The 14,958-nt window shown below is 42.6% G+C and overlaps 1 protein-coding gene across 9 annotated transcripts in view; it reads left to right on the forward strand.

The window, feature by feature from the left end:
• zzef1 (zinc finger, ZZ-type with EF hand domain 1) overlaps window positions 1-14,958 on the forward strand; it is a 54,514-nt gene that overhangs the window by 1,025 nt on the left and 38,531 nt on the right. For 8 of the 9 annotated variants that reach the window (XM_061248211.1, XM_061248216.1, XM_061248213.1 and 5 more), the window contains exons 2-20: window positions 654-798; window positions 881-1,075; window positions 1,914-2,097; window positions 2,643-2,842; window positions 3,237-3,447; window positions 3,682-3,798; window positions 4,296-4,474; window positions 6,087-6,185; window positions 7,372-7,463; window positions 7,760-7,905; window positions 8,787-8,889; window positions 9,718-9,933; window positions 10,390-10,490; window positions 11,302-11,471; window positions 11,937-12,070; window positions 12,506-12,576; window positions 12,841-12,955; window positions 14,182-14,341; window positions 14,830-14,951. In XM_061248211.1, the coding sequence (XP_061104195.1) occupies window positions 654-798; window positions 881-1,075; window positions 1,914-2,097; window positions 2,643-2,842; window positions 3,237-3,447; window positions 3,682-3,798; window positions 4,296-4,474; window positions 6,087-6,185; window positions 7,372-7,463; window positions 7,760-7,905; window positions 8,787-8,889; window positions 9,718-9,933; window positions 10,390-10,490; window positions 11,302-11,471; window positions 11,937-12,070; window positions 12,506-12,576; window positions 12,841-12,955; window positions 14,182-14,341; window positions 14,830-14,951 (2,760 nt within the window). The remainder of the gene's footprint in view (window positions 1-653; window positions 799-880; window positions 1,076-1,913; window positions 2,098-2,642; window positions 2,843-3,236; window positions 3,448-3,681; window positions 3,799-4,295; window positions 4,475-6,086; window positions 6,186-7,371; window positions 7,464-7,759; window positions 7,906-8,786; window positions 8,890-9,717; window positions 9,934-10,389; window positions 10,491-11,301; window positions 11,472-11,936; window positions 12,071-12,505; window positions 12,577-12,840; window positions 12,956-14,181; window positions 14,342-14,829; window positions 14,952-14,958) is intronic. The other variant, XM_061248214.1, reaches the window with a different exon arrangement.

Below are 14,958 nucleotides of genomic sequence, written 5' to 3' on the forward strand. Positions count from 1 at the left end.
CAGATCTATTCTCAACATGGTTTAACCAGCTCAAGCTATGTTTTGAAATAGCTGGTATTTCAAGCTGGTCATAGCTGGATTTTACACCAGGGTTAATAACGTGGGCATTAGCAATTCCAGTGTTTTATGGATAGAATGTCCGAACTAAATTGCAGCCTTCAAGTTTTAAGTTCAGGTACTTAATATATTATATACTATTGGTTAGAATCGCTATCTTGCCATAGTGAGAACAGGCTGGGTGCATAACAAAGCCACTTAATTGTACCCATTGCAACGTCTAGTTGTACTATGAATTCTTTTGTCTCATTCAATAATACGTTCTATTGAAAGAGCAGTAGCTGGGTACATTGTTTGACTTGGCAGGTGACTACATTTTCTGTAAAAAAAAGAGGTGACATGCTTTCATGTCGTTTCATACACAAAGGAATGTTTGAAGTGTATATATCTCGAACCGGAACCAAACCATTCAGTAAGCATTGCGGCTCAATAAACCATCAGTGATTTGCCAGTTGTAAACCCCTCTTGATAACTCAATTCTCAGAACTTATATTACTTTATCTGTTGGTGACATATTGTGGTACTGTCAGATCTGTTGGTTCTTGTCACCTCATAGGACCGTTGTTGATCTTTCTTCGTTTTGTTCCCTGTCCCAGGCCTTTGGGCAGTTTGATGCTGAGGGAGATGGCATTGTGGATGTAGAGAATATGCTGATGGCTTTAAAGAACTGCAACGGGGCAAATCTGCAAGGAGAACTGAGTCATGTCATCAGACAGCTTCAAGCTTGCTCTCTCACCCCAGGTACGGTCCGCTCGATTAAAGCAACGGGCAAAAATGATTGGATATATTTTCGTGTTATTTAACAAACCTTGTTGTGTTTCAGGATTTGTCGACATCTTTTCCAAGTCGAAAGATCGCCTGGGCGCCCATGCATCCAAGATTCTTAAATTCCTGCATCGCAACAGAATCCCCAGTAGTGCCATTCCTTTCCCTGTTCTGGAGAGCTACAACAGCATTTGCACCATGCGCTCTTCTGTTGTACAGGACTACTTAGACTTTCTTCTGCAGAAAGAGAAGGGTAAAATAGCATCACTCAGTCACGGCAATGCCAGTGAAATTGTCTTAAATGTTTTTTTAAATTCATTTTCTATTTCCGCTTTTTGTATGTTTTCAAGTAAGTTTTTATCTGGCACCCACCTGTCATTGATTGTTCACTTTGATGGAGAGCACAGCACATCATTGACTGAACTAAAACATTGTCCCTAAAATTCTACTGTAAACATAGGTGATCTTTGGGGTGTTTACTGTCACTTTGCATCCAATTGACCCAAGCTCTCCAACTTAAAATTCATACTGGATGTTCCCAATGCAGGTACAAAGATTGGGGTCAATAACATTTTGATTGGAATTTAAAATGAAAAATTCATCAGTTCATGGATTCCAGCATTTTTGTTTGTTAGGAATGTTTGGGTTAGCACATTCAATTCCTGAATTTACTAAATTGAAATGGAATTAGCCCCCTATCTGCTTTTTAATAACTGGAATAGCTGTAATCCAGTAATGCATTGGGACTGCATGTTGTGGGAGCCTGAGCTTTTTTTACCTCCTTTATTTGAGCGTACCTGCAGAAACCCCTTGTGTTTTCTTTTACATTCATATATGATAAGTCACTGCATAGCATCCACTTTGAATTTGTTTACGTGGGACAGGTGAGCATGTAAAAATGGGTAAAACAGGGCAGTATCCCCAGGTTAAACAGTAAGCCTATACATTACTCTGTGCAATTGTATTCATTCAGGTATAGCAAACGATATAATCTGTGATATCAGTTGAAATACCATTGGGACGTGATAATAATATAGTGACCTTACTGTATATTTCTGATAAAAAATGTTAAACTTTTCTCCCCCTTTTAGACCTGGACATCCAGTACAGAGCTGAGCTGAACCGAGACCCAGAGGTGGACAAAGTGAAAATTGTCACTCAGTGTTACAGCCTCATTGGCGCCTCGTCCAATCTCGGTGACGTTTGTAATATGACAAACGGAGAAACCTCCTCATTTTGGCAGTCGGATGGAAGTGCCCGATCGCACTGGATAAGGCAAGGCTGCTTTGATTATATTAGAGCTTAACTATATATGTGCATTCCCCAGTGCCTCGGTGCTAAAAGCTGCTGGTCCTGTAGTCTAGTCTATGCTGATACTAGCTTGCCTAAAGACTGTGTCATTAGCAAACTGCCACTGGGAGTTTGCAGCACAACACTGCAGCCACTGGGGCACATGACCACAATTAGCGTTGTCCCACTCGGGTATGGTGGCCACAGAAAACAGTCGCTATTAAAAAAAAAATATTGGAAACAAATGAACTGAACTGTAAAATGGGCTGCATTTATATCGCGCTTTTATCCGAAGCACTTTACAGTTAATGCCTCTCATTCACCCATTCACACACGCACAGCAACGGCGATAGGCTGCCATGCAAGGCGCCGACCAGCTCTTTGGGAGCTGGGGGCTAGGCGTCTTGCTCAGGGACACTTCCATACACCCAGGGCGGGGGAATGAACCGGCAAGCCTCCCGACTGCCTGTTGAGCGCTCTTATCTTGGGTTTGATGCACCAGCACCAACCGGCTGTGTTCTTCTCCGCAGGTTAAAGATGAAGCCGGACGTTGTGCTGAGGCGGCTGGCGATCGCGGTGGCCTCAAATGACCACAGCTACATGCCCCAGCTGGTGTCTGTCGCGGTGGGAAAGGACCGGCACTGCCTGCAGGAGATCCGTGACATCCGCATCCCCAGCAACGTCACAGGCTACGTGGCTCTCCTGGAGAATGCTAACATTAGCCACCCCTGTGAGTGGAACCGTTTCTGCCACCTCTGCCCCAAAATCAAGTCAAGTCTCACTCTGGTGTTCTCTTTCTTTGACTCCGGCTGTTTTTGTCTTATATAATGAACATGCCATTTTCTTGTCAGACCTGAGTTAAATACATCATTGTTTTGGATTCAAATAATTTTCTACATTTTACTGAGCTTGTCTGGTCTATTGGAACCTATGAAATGCTCTCGAAAAGCACAAGCCCCACCTTCCAGTCCTCTGGGTTGGTTCAGTTGTACCAGGCAAAAATCTGTTTCTGGTGAAGCAAGCCACATCATCTAGCAGACCAAATCCTAATTAAGATTGTTCTTGTTCACGTTGTGATTCCACTTTCTATTGACTACTGCTTCTTCTTTTCGCTTTTTCTGCAGATATTCAGATCAACATCAAGCGCTGTCTCAGCGACGGGTGTGACACGCGCATCCACGGCATAAAGACCATGGGCTACCAGATCACTAAGAACAAGGAGGTGTCTGTGTCAGATGCCTCTGCCATTTGGTACCTGTCTCTGCTCACCTCCCTTGTGACTGCCTCTATGGAGACCAACCCAGTGCTGGCGCAAACGGTTCTTCAGAGCACGCAGTGAGTCTCCCTTGATCACCTTTCCTCTTTTGGGGACCGCCTGACGTGCGAAACACCATTCGCATGTCTTAAACCCTCGAGCCCAATCTGCAGTTAACACCAGCAGAAATCTTTTAATTATTTTGAAACTGTGAGCACGCCTCCTTGAAATGGGATTGTTTCTATTCCCTACTGTTGCTCTGTTTTGATTTTCAGTGTGTGTGTAAATAGTTCTGTCTTTCTTTCTCCTACCAGGAAAGCCTTGCAGCACATGCCTCCTCTGTCCTTAACTCCTTGCTCAACGGAGTTTCCCAAGTTCTTCTCGCCAAACATTCTGGAAGAAGTGGATGGGTTTCTCCTCAGAATAGCAGAGTAATGGAAACCTATGCAATACGATTGTCTGTCAGTTATGTTTTCATTGAAGAATCAAGAAAACATGTATAATGTAGCATACTAAATTGGAATAAACCACATATCCATGCAACTCTTTCAGGGATTAGTTAGGCCAAACGGGAAGATTTAATCAGTCCAATTTTGTACTTTGTCAAAAAAGTCTACCAATTTTTATGAACTGATTCACTGACTGGATTAAGAACTCCATAATTTAGGATGTCCTTATTCTTTCTTGCTTTTTTCATAATATATTTTTTAATATAATTTATGATTTTGTTATATTTATAATGGAAGAAAATTCCATGATTTAAAGTTATTGTTCTGGTGTTCCTATATGAAACACAATAGTAGATTATTGTAGCTATCAGGAGTGGTGTCCACTTCCATTTTCTGGATTTATTAATTGATTACCAGTTCTTTCTTTCTGAAATACATATAAGCTGTGTAAAATGGACATTTCTGTGTGTGTCTTACAGCTGTTGTGTGAGTCCTGAGGCGGAGCTCACCCTACTGGCCTTTGCCTTGGCCAGGGGAAGTGTGGCCAAGGTCATCCTGTCACTGTCCAGCATCAGCGACCATCTTGGCTCCGAGTACAGGGCGTCCTCTCTCATCGCCTCCATGGCTACGGTCAGACTCAAACTGCTCTATAAGAACGGTAGGTAACACCTTCTCCTTTTCTACAGATGGATGAAGAATCGCTTGCTAAAGCCAATATTAATGCGAAGGTCTTCTCGTCAGAAGGTTTAATGTTAAACCGAGGGGCCATGTTTTTGAGGTATCTCTTGTTGGGACACTGCTCACTTGAGCCACTGCGGTTGACTCCAGTAGAGCTGTCAATACTTTTTTCCACTGAAAAATGTAGTCGCAAAGGTTTTTTTCCCCCTTATTTAATGTCTCCCTATGTGCCGATTTCCTTTGAATTATTTGTAGTCCCCACAGATGAAACAGGTCTGACATGGATGAAAACTTACCATGTCAAGGTCACCAACTGTAGGAAACTCCCAAATATACCTAAAAGCAGAAGTATCTGAGAGGCGAAGGACAAGCATGTAGTCTTACCAGGCACTACTGGAACAGGGTTAATTAAATGTTTCATTTATGTGACTCCAAAAAATAGTTGAACTGCTCCTCTGTTTTAACAGTTAAACAAAAGGAACTGTAAATGCCCGCCAGAAGTGTGGCTCTATACGATTTCTATACGTTTTCAGAAAATCAACAAATCATCAAATTAACAGTCGCAATACAGTGGTAACAACAATGGTCCTGCTGATGTATCTCTGTATCTTCCTAAAGCATTATCTAAAGACACCAAACACTGTATGCGAGGGAAACCAATGATTTATACAGTACTGTTTCAACTTAAGTTTTGGGAGCATTCCAATGAGGTGGCAGAATTGCGCAATGATTAGAGCAGTAGTCCTGTATTAGCGAACAATTACAGAACCTTGCTGACATGTCAACATGGTAAACAGTCTGTTTCCTTTTGGGAGTATGCAGAGAGGCACATTTATGTAAAATGCCTTACAATTGTTTTATTAGGACTATGCAGTCATGCATAGGTTTTCACTTCAACCCTAATTTAGCACTGATTCTGCTAATTAGCAGCTCAATGAGGTCTGAAGCTGTTGAATGAGGCACACTTTGTTAGGGTTGGTGTGAAAACCTATAGAAAGGTAGATCTCCAGGAACAGGGTTGGGAACCACTGGTCTATGGTTTAAACATTGCCTGAATCAACGTGCTGTTGTTTAGATGTTGGTTCGTAGCTCTATTTGTCCTCTGCAATAGTAAGTGAATGATGGCTGTTAAAGACAAACTGAAACGGATGTTGGACATGGACTAGCTTCCACGATATGACGTATACACGAGTGAAACGGTTCTTTCAGGGGGAATTTCTGGAGGGCGGGGAGTCAATTTGGCTGGCTCTGGGAGGACGAATACACACAGCTGGGTGAAAGGCTATTGATTGGATTGGAATGGAAAATTTACCGACATATGAGCTACACTAAATACACTCCCTCTGGTACACGATGACGTCAAATCTCATAAAATATACTTTTTCAGGAAGTGGATGGGGAAAAAAAAAAAACTTTAGTCTGGGGAAAAACAAAACAAAAAGTATTAATATTTTCTTGGAATACATACTTCAAGATATATGGTTATGAAGAATTGGCTACATTGAGGGGAAAAAAGTGAATTTTGATTTCAGCTCGTCTTTAATAGTGGCTGTCTTTGACGTTGTCCCTTGTGTTTCGGGGCTCTTGTGCAGGGAAGTCCATTCAGCTGCACTTGCAGGCCTGTGACGTGAAGGGGAAGGAGGAGAAGTCCGGCCCAGAGAACATGCTGACGGAACCTTCCAGCGGGGACGGTAAGGCCTCCATGACGCGCACGGCATCCTTCTGTCGTATCTGCAGTCGCCTACACGCTGGCTCCGCTATAGATCACGGCTGTCCTGGTTGTGACTCATCTGTTCCTAATCAGATTCTCAAGATTCTTTCTTGTGTTCTATTGGATATGTAAGATTGATTTCCACGTATCTTCTTTCCTTGTTCGGGAAAAAAATAGCTGTGCGATTTCCCCTGAGTAGTGTCACTTTTTGAGCAATGAACAATATGCATGACGTAAAGTGATGTGTAACCCACACTTTGTTTTTGGATTTGGAAAAATGTGTTTTCACTTTAAATATTTACCTGGTGGGCTTATTGCACTGCAGACTTGTACTCATTCTTCTTTTCCACACAGTGAACTGGGTACGTCAGGTTGAATGAATACCAGTTCAATACCTATACCAATTACCTATAGGTAATTGTTTTGGATTCAAATACTTTTCTGTGCTAAAAATGATATCGCATGGGTCTGAAGCTGTATGTCATTGAACAAGAGGACCAGAAGGTGGGATTTGAGAGTATATCAAAGGTTCAAATATGCCAGACAAGCTCAGTTAAATGTAGAAAAGTATTTCAATCCAAAGCAATTGTGTATTTTACCCAGGTCTCGTTCGTATTGATTGGCAAGACTTCACAGAAAGTCAGTATTTTGTCAGACCAACACCATCAGAATGCTACTTTCAATACTACTGAGTGATCTAAGTGCGGTGCTGTGTTTAATGCTGGACCTGTGCCAGGCCCCTTCTGTACATGATCCTGTATTTAGATCTTTGTTGCTGGGACACGTTAGGTATCTTGGTAATAATTCAGGGGTGTTTGTTCTAACCTTACTGGGTTGCATTCTTGCACTTTGACAGGGAGAGCAAAGCAGAAGTATAGCTGTAATTAAAATAAAACCTCAAGAGTTACGGACAGAATTTTATGTTTATAGTTTTATGTTTATTACATTTGCTTGCTGTCTTTTTATAAGTCTATTTATGTCTTGCCATGATTCATCTTGACAGGAACCTTTTGTTGTTATTTTTGTTTTCAGAATTATTATCCTGCATACATTTAATTGTCATGTTAAAGCACAATTAGCTCTGTCTTTGTTCCTTTTAGTCACATTCAGCAGTTATAACTCAGCCCGTGTCTGTTGGAAATGTATTTAAATTGTGTTGCTTTCAGGGTTCCTCTCGGAGAGTGGAAAGAAGAAGGCCAGTATAATCTTATCAACGGAGGACCAGACCAGTTTCCAAGTCACTCAGATAAAAATCAAAGTGAGTCTCTCCACCCTGATTCTAAGAAAGCAAATTCCTGTTTTGGGTTTGATATAGACTGTAGAAATGAATGGATTGTGTTAGTCCTAGTCCTTGCTCAAAAGGTGCTCACTAGACACCTTCACAACTGTACAGTTACCCTTATATCTACAACTGGCCCTTGGGGGATAAATGCTCTATTGTATTATTGCATTGTGCATACTGAATAGTTAAAGCTCAAAATAAGTTGCCATGGTGTTGAGTTCATATTTTAGACCCAGCAAGCATTTATCTCAAACTATTGTTGTTCATTACAGGTGCGCAAAGGAGCAATTGGTGCCAAATGCGGTCTAGTGTTTGCCTATAACGAAGCAGACTCGTTTGACGCAGACAAACACTTCAGGAGGTTTAAGAAATATGATTCCTGGGACTACAAGAACTACAAGGAATTTGTAAAAGACAAGTAAGGACTTCAATTATACACCTCTCCCACACAACCCTGGGTTAGTCATTTTTAAAAGTTTGAAGCAGTGACCTGTTATGATATTGAGTTACTTGGCAGCAATCGACAACAATTATGTCAGAAACAATGTATGGCAAGGGAGGAGTGACATCACCCTGTCAGGGCTCATTTTCAAATGGTTGACAGACTCGCTCGACATTATCCCACTTATACCAAGGCTACTTGCCAAATATATTTCTTATGTGCCCCAATATCTAGCTACAAACATAGTTTCAGCATAAGCAGCAGTGTATCCTACTTTAATGAACACAAGATGTCTCACAATTCGCCTTTGCATCATCAGCGTTTTACACTTTCCTTCTTTACAAGCTTTTTCCACTTATTACCGATTAAACAGTAGTATTATTTATCAACACGGGAGCCACCTCTTGCGTATGTAGACTGCAAAGAGATAATGTAATCTGAAACTGCAGTCATTAAACAGAAATAACAACCACTCTTTAACCAGTCAGAATGGAATATCCAACAAAGCCAAAGTACTGGTAAATGGTTGACATTTATATAGTGCCTTTATCCAAAGCGCTGTACAATTGATGCTTCTCATTCACCCATTCATACACACACTTACACACCAACGGCGATTGGCTGCCATGCAAGGCACCAACCGGCTCGTCGGGAGCATTTTGGGGTTAGGTGTCTTGCTCAGGGACACTTCGACACATCCAGGGTGGGAATCGAACCGCCAACCCTCCGACTGCCAGACTTACCACCTGAGCCAATGTTGCCCCAAAATAAATGCTGACTAGGAAACAGTTTCTCGGTCTTTGGTTGTTGTGGTTATCAATTACTTTTTACTTTTTGTCTGTGTGACTCCCTGGCAGTAAATTTCTGGAGCTGTCAGAGGACGAGCCCATTGGCTGGTTTGAGTTGGAGGACGACTGGAATGACATAGAGATCAAGCTGCAGCAGTGTCGCATCACCAAGGTAGGTTTTCAGTCAAGGAATCCTCTGACCGCACCGCTTTCTTGGAGACAGTTTAGCCTAACTAATGAGTGTCTACATGGGTGCTGAATTTTCAGTAGAGGCTTATTTGAAATGTGAAATTCCTGAGTAATTTAAATGAATAAGTTAGGAGCCCAGCATATACTAAACTTTAATACTTTTAATGGCTATAAATGCAAGGCACTAGAAGCTTCCCAGTTTATCTGAAGATTATTATTATTTGAGGTTAAAGTGAGGACAAATTCCACAAACAGACCTAATGAAGGGTTATAATACAGTGTTACCTTCTTGATTGATCTGTTGCTGATAGAAGAATTTTACACACACACACACACACACACACACACACACACACAGTCAATTTGTACAGGTGTTTATTTTCTGAAGCTCCTTGCATAAAGGGTCAGTTCACCCAAAAATTTAATGAAAGTATGCTTCAACTTATTATCTGTTCATCCAGATAATTCCACTTCTGTAGATATGTAGATGCATATCTATCCATTTCTCAAATGGGCGCAGTGGTGTACTTTGAAAGTAGTAGTTGTTCTGGGTGAAACAAAAAAAGCGTTCAAATCTCTGTAGATGTTCATGAGTAATCTCATTGAGACATTGCTGTAGAGTTTTTAAATATCTATAGAGGTCTGTCTGTATCAAGTTGGACTGCATATAAAACTCGTGAAATCTATAAATCTCGTCAAATTTTGGCAAAACTATCTGGAAGGATAAATAGTACTCTGGGTAAGTGGAAAAACCCAGAGTACTATTTATCCGTGCCTCGCGCTCACTTCCTGTCTGGTCTCCCTCCTCCAGTTCCTGATGGTGAAGTTCCTGTGCCCGCGGCAGGACACCGCAGAGCGCCTGGGCGTGCAGCAGCTGAGCTTCAGCGGGTACCTGTGCCCCGGGGCGGAGCGACTGGACTCGGACGACCTGGCCATGCAGGGGGAGAGCTCCGACTGCGGCCTCATCACCGGCCTGGACCTGCTGAAGAAAACACTGGGCTTCATACAGCAGCTGACACGAGACATGGTATACAGCTCCCTCCCGTCTATTTCCACTTCAGCCCACTGAGAAAGGGCTGAAATTACATTACATTACTGTTATTTAGCTGATGTTTCTATCCAAAGCATCTTACAGTTGATTAGATTTAAGTAGGGGGCCAATCCCCCTTGGAGCAATGTATGGTGTCCAGATCTTATTGTGGTTACACTGGGGTGTATTGGGTCCCAGTCAAGCAACTTAGCTACTAGGCTATTGGTTGCTTGACTGCTATACAAAAATCAGGAAATAATTAAAGAAATATGTAAAGAAAATCCAACCATAGTAATTTATTCCAAGAGTAGTAACCTATATATCCGTATATGTACAATATATTTTGTTGATGGAATTGTGCTTATTTGTTCAAATTGGTAGTTCATATATTGGATATTATATTTTATTCATAGTTAATTTTATTTATATTTTTGTGTTGCTGTGAATGTTTAGGCCCTTCAAGATATGTCCCTCTTCAAACAGAAGCTGCTGCTGGACTTCAGTGGTCTGAACCTGCATCTGTTCTGGAGCTTTTACAGTAAACTGAGGCAAAGGTATTCTACCAAAAGAAGAGCACTGAACATGGCTGGATATGATATGCATCACATGAACTTCATACTTCAAGATACAAGTCCATATTTGTCAGGGGTTACTTCGTTCATTTTGTACTCCAATACATCCTCCTTGTAACAGTGAGTGAGTAGATATCGCTTTTGTAGTAGGGAGACTGTCATGCTTGTGAGAACAGCCCAGCATGCAGGTATTCTTCTGTCTGTGAAAACATATTCCATGTTAGTGAACCAGACCTGGGTCAAATACATAATTTCCTACACATTAGCTGGTGTATTGGAACCTATGAAATACTTTCAAAAAGTGCAAACCCTGCCTTTTGGTGCTCTCAGTTGGTTCAATTGCACCAGGCAAGCACAGTCGAGCACAGAAAAGTGTTTGAATCCAAAACAATTACATATTTGACCCAGACGTACGTTCAAGACCAACTATGTTTGCAGCACACGGTTACTGTTGAACGATTTTAAATGAACATTTCATTTAGTTAACTTCGAACGCTTTTTAATACAATGCGACTTAGGTCTAACAATGCCAGCTAGCTGATTTTTTGCTTACCTGTGATTTATTTTAAAAGTAAGAACAAATATTACATTGATTAAAGGGTACTATAATAATTTTCGGCATTTCCCCATTAGGAGCCATTTTCGTGAAAAAAGTTTGCAAACAAAAAGTTTGAATATGTTGGTGAACATTAGCGAATGTTAGCTAACTTTAGCTAATCTCGGACGCGCGTTTGGTCCGTAGCGAGCAGAGGCGAGAGTTCTGAATTTGACCCTGTTTCCCACGTCTGCTCAGCGAGGGCGAGGAGCCAATGAAGGCGAGAGTCCTGCTTCTGCAGCTGCTGCAGAACTGCTTCCCGGTGCTGCCCAGTCCGGCGGAGAGCCAGAAGGCAGAGTCAGCCTCCTGCAGCTCAGCCTGCGACCCAGCAGAGGCTGTGTGGGCGCTCTACAGCCACCTGTGTCACTGTAAGGCCCCGCCTCCTCCCCCCCTTCACCCGGTGACACTGATTACATTATATTTACCTCACATTAATAGTATAGAATCGTAAAACAAGTATACACAAGCATGATAATTACCAAGTAATTGTCAACTCTGCTGTACTAACACGGCTCGTGCGTTGCGAAACCGCAAAATAAGTCCACCTCAGCAATTAATTTAGTCTCGTATTTCAACTGATAATTTCTTTTAAAAATGTTTTACAAAATATGAAAATGGCAAAAAATGAGTATTGCCAAATGAGGTGAGACAGTTTGATGATTTGGCAATTGGATAAGACAATTTCACTTGTCAAGCAAGCATGAAGTGAAAACAAGCAAATATTTTCTACTTTAGAGATTTGCATTACTAAGTCTAATTACAAGCTAATATTATTGATATCCATAAGTGACATGGTCTAGCTCTAATAAGCTGTTTGTGTGTAATTGGAGCAGTAGTGGACAGTGCAGAAGGTGAGACCGCAGTGGAGAAAGCGCTGAGGAAAGAGGCGGTGAAGGCCATTCTGAACGGAGCCGCCATCTTCTTCCCTGACAAACAGAGCAGGAGGGACAAGCTTTTCGACATGATGGTGAGTTTGGTTCTCCAGTCTCCCCTGAGGGCTTGTCATGGTCAAATCGGACAGTTGTGTTTTAAATTAATCTTGCCTGGTGCAAAGGAGCCAACCAAGAGGACCCGAAGGTGGGGTTTGCACTTTTTGAGGGGACATTAGTTATTCAGTTTATCCACAACGACTTACAGTTGATTTGACTATTTGACTATTCCCCTGAGAGCAATGCAGGGTTAAGGGCTTTGCTTGGGCCCTTAAGATCTTATTGTGGCGACACTGGGGCTTGAACCACCAACCTTCTAGGTCCCAGTCAAGCACCTTAGCCACTAGGCTATAGGTTGCCCCAGAGTATTTCATAGATGCCAATGTACCAGGCAAGTTCCGTAGAGCATTTGAATCCCAAACGTGTTTTACCCTGGTCTGGTTGTAATTATCCTCTTTCTCTGTCCGTTTCAGAAAAACATAACCGATGAGGACCAGCCGGAGTCTCTGAAGCTGACATTCGAGTCCTTGTGTAATTACTTCAGGTACTTCATTCTCTTTCGCTCGCCTATGGCACATGTCACGGTGTTACTTTTTTTGTGATCAAAAAATATTTTTTAATACAAACTTTTCTGTAACCCCCCACCACTACAGTTTAAATCAATTTTAATTTTGCCTGAAATCATAACAAAGATTCAACCTCAGCAGCTGCTGAATGCCAGGCATCTAATTTAGCTCCATGAATCCGAGTGATTGAGTTTTCCATGTAAATAATTTTCCGAAAGCTCTAACTCCTTTGTTCTGTGCAGTGACCAGGATCCCAGCGGTCTGCTCCTGCTCCCCCCCAAAGGGGCCCCTGCGGATTTTAACATCAGCCCCATCCTTGCGGTCATGGACACCCTCCTCCATGTGGCCACGCGAGAGGTGAGCCTCGCTCGTCCACCTTTCCCATGCAAGCCTGCTTCAACCCGTTCAGTCCCAAGAGTGCTATATGGCACTCTCGACCTTATAGCTTTTCAACCAATGAAAGCTACTGGAGCCCCTATTAACACCCTACTAAATTTTCTACTTTCACAACCAAAGCCAAAACTCCTTTGGGATTTGGGTGGAGCCACTTCATACTGGGCTTGGGACTGAAAGGGTTAAACATTTCAATGCTTCCAGGAAAGTATATACATTTACATAAATTACGGCAATAATAATGGATTATACCATACTTTCCATCGCATGTTATTGTAAGGAGGGAAATGCCGCATAAGTTGGTAGCACCTGCCTGGGTGATGTATGGCACCGAAACACTACCTGCACATCATCTGTGGTGAAGCGAGACAAAGTTATAGAGCCAATTAACTCGAAAATGATTGGCTGGAAATTGTGAGGGTTCAGGCTGGGAATGTTGCCAGAACACTGCAATAAATGCCATGGGAACTTTCACGACGACAATAAGTCAGGACTTGAGTTTACTGTAAGATGTAATCGCAAAGATGGATTTTCCTCACGGATGGTACACACTCACGCCATCGCTGTCCAGGGCCATTGGCCGTTTCTTGGTCTACAGCAGTGATCTGTTCTGGACCTGGAGAGCCACTGGGTCTGCCGGATTTTGTTTTCACTTCAATATCAACAAAAATCCAAGAAATCTGGGGCCTGTTCCACAAAGCAGGATTCCTGAGTTTGCCAGATAACTCCCAACAAGTAAAACCTGGGCGCCTCTGAAATCCGGAACATGGACTGAATTAAAAAGAACTGTTCCGAGCTTTACTGTGCAGTTATCCGTCTAACTCGCTAATCCTGCTTTGCAGATTTTAACAGTGTAATCACCCGGTTTAAGTGTGCAAGTGTAGCGTAATGGCCAAAAAAAGTTCTCATATATACAATACAGTAATAGTTTGTGGATATATCAGGGACAGATTACGTCACTATCTTATGTGTTTAGTGGAGGAGTGGTCTCTGGCTCTGGCACGGTCTCTGGCTCCAAATTGTACAACATGGCGGCGCCAGTAAACTTCACACGAGCCCATGGATAGTCAGTGGGTGACGTAACAGGCACTTGGTCCATATTTTTTCTACAGTCTATGATGGCATCTCCAGCCAGGTCACCTTTTCCTCCACCCGTGCTGAGGCGATTCCCCCACACTCTGTTTTTTCAGTGCGAGGTGATGATGGTCGATGCCAGCGGAGGTCAGTGCAGGAAGGTGCTGCTCTCTCTGTTCTGGGCCCTGCAGGGCAGCCTGCTCTCCTGGTGCTACCTGCAGCTCAAAGCAGGAACCCCCATCGCTGCAGACCTGGCCAGGGACATCCTTCTCAAGTGTGAGTGCTTTTATCCCTGTCTCTCCTCTTGGGGGATGTCTGGTAACGCTTTATTTTACAGCCCGTTAATTACCTAGTACTTACTGTGTAAATACCAGGTACTTATTTTGTAACTATTTTGATTTCCGAGGTAAGTACTATGAAATGGGCTGTAAAAGGTATTTGCATAGTTCTCGCATATGGTACGTAACCACTGTACTTACCACTGAAATCAAAGTAGTGACCTGAGACATGCAGGTTAGGGACAATAGATTCGAATTTGCTCATTAGCTAGCGCATTTACATTGACGTGGAAACTGAAAATGTAGCTGTGTACTTACCTAGTAAACCCTAGGCAATTAACGGGCTGTAAAATGAAGTTTTAGCAGGCACACTGCCTCTCATTTGTTGGGGACAATGTCCGACTTGTTGTCGAGATAACCGATAACCGCTAACCGCGTTCCTGGCTGGCTGTGTCCACGGATGACTGTGTCTGGTTTTTCTTGTAGACGTGGAGCGTTTCCTGGACAGCACCCAGGCCATTCTGGTGTCCCTGCTCAAGGAGAACAGTGGAGCCAAAATTGTGGAGAAGCTCAGCAGCTCCATTCTGGCCATGACTACCAGACAACTGGTACTTA

This window comes from Conger conger, chromosome 7 (genome assembly GCF_963514075.1).
Source record: "Conger conger chromosome 7, fConCon1.1, whole genome shotgun sequence".
NCBI classification, from domain to species: Eukaryota; Metazoa; Chordata; class Actinopteri; order Anguilliformes; family Congridae; genus Conger; species Conger conger.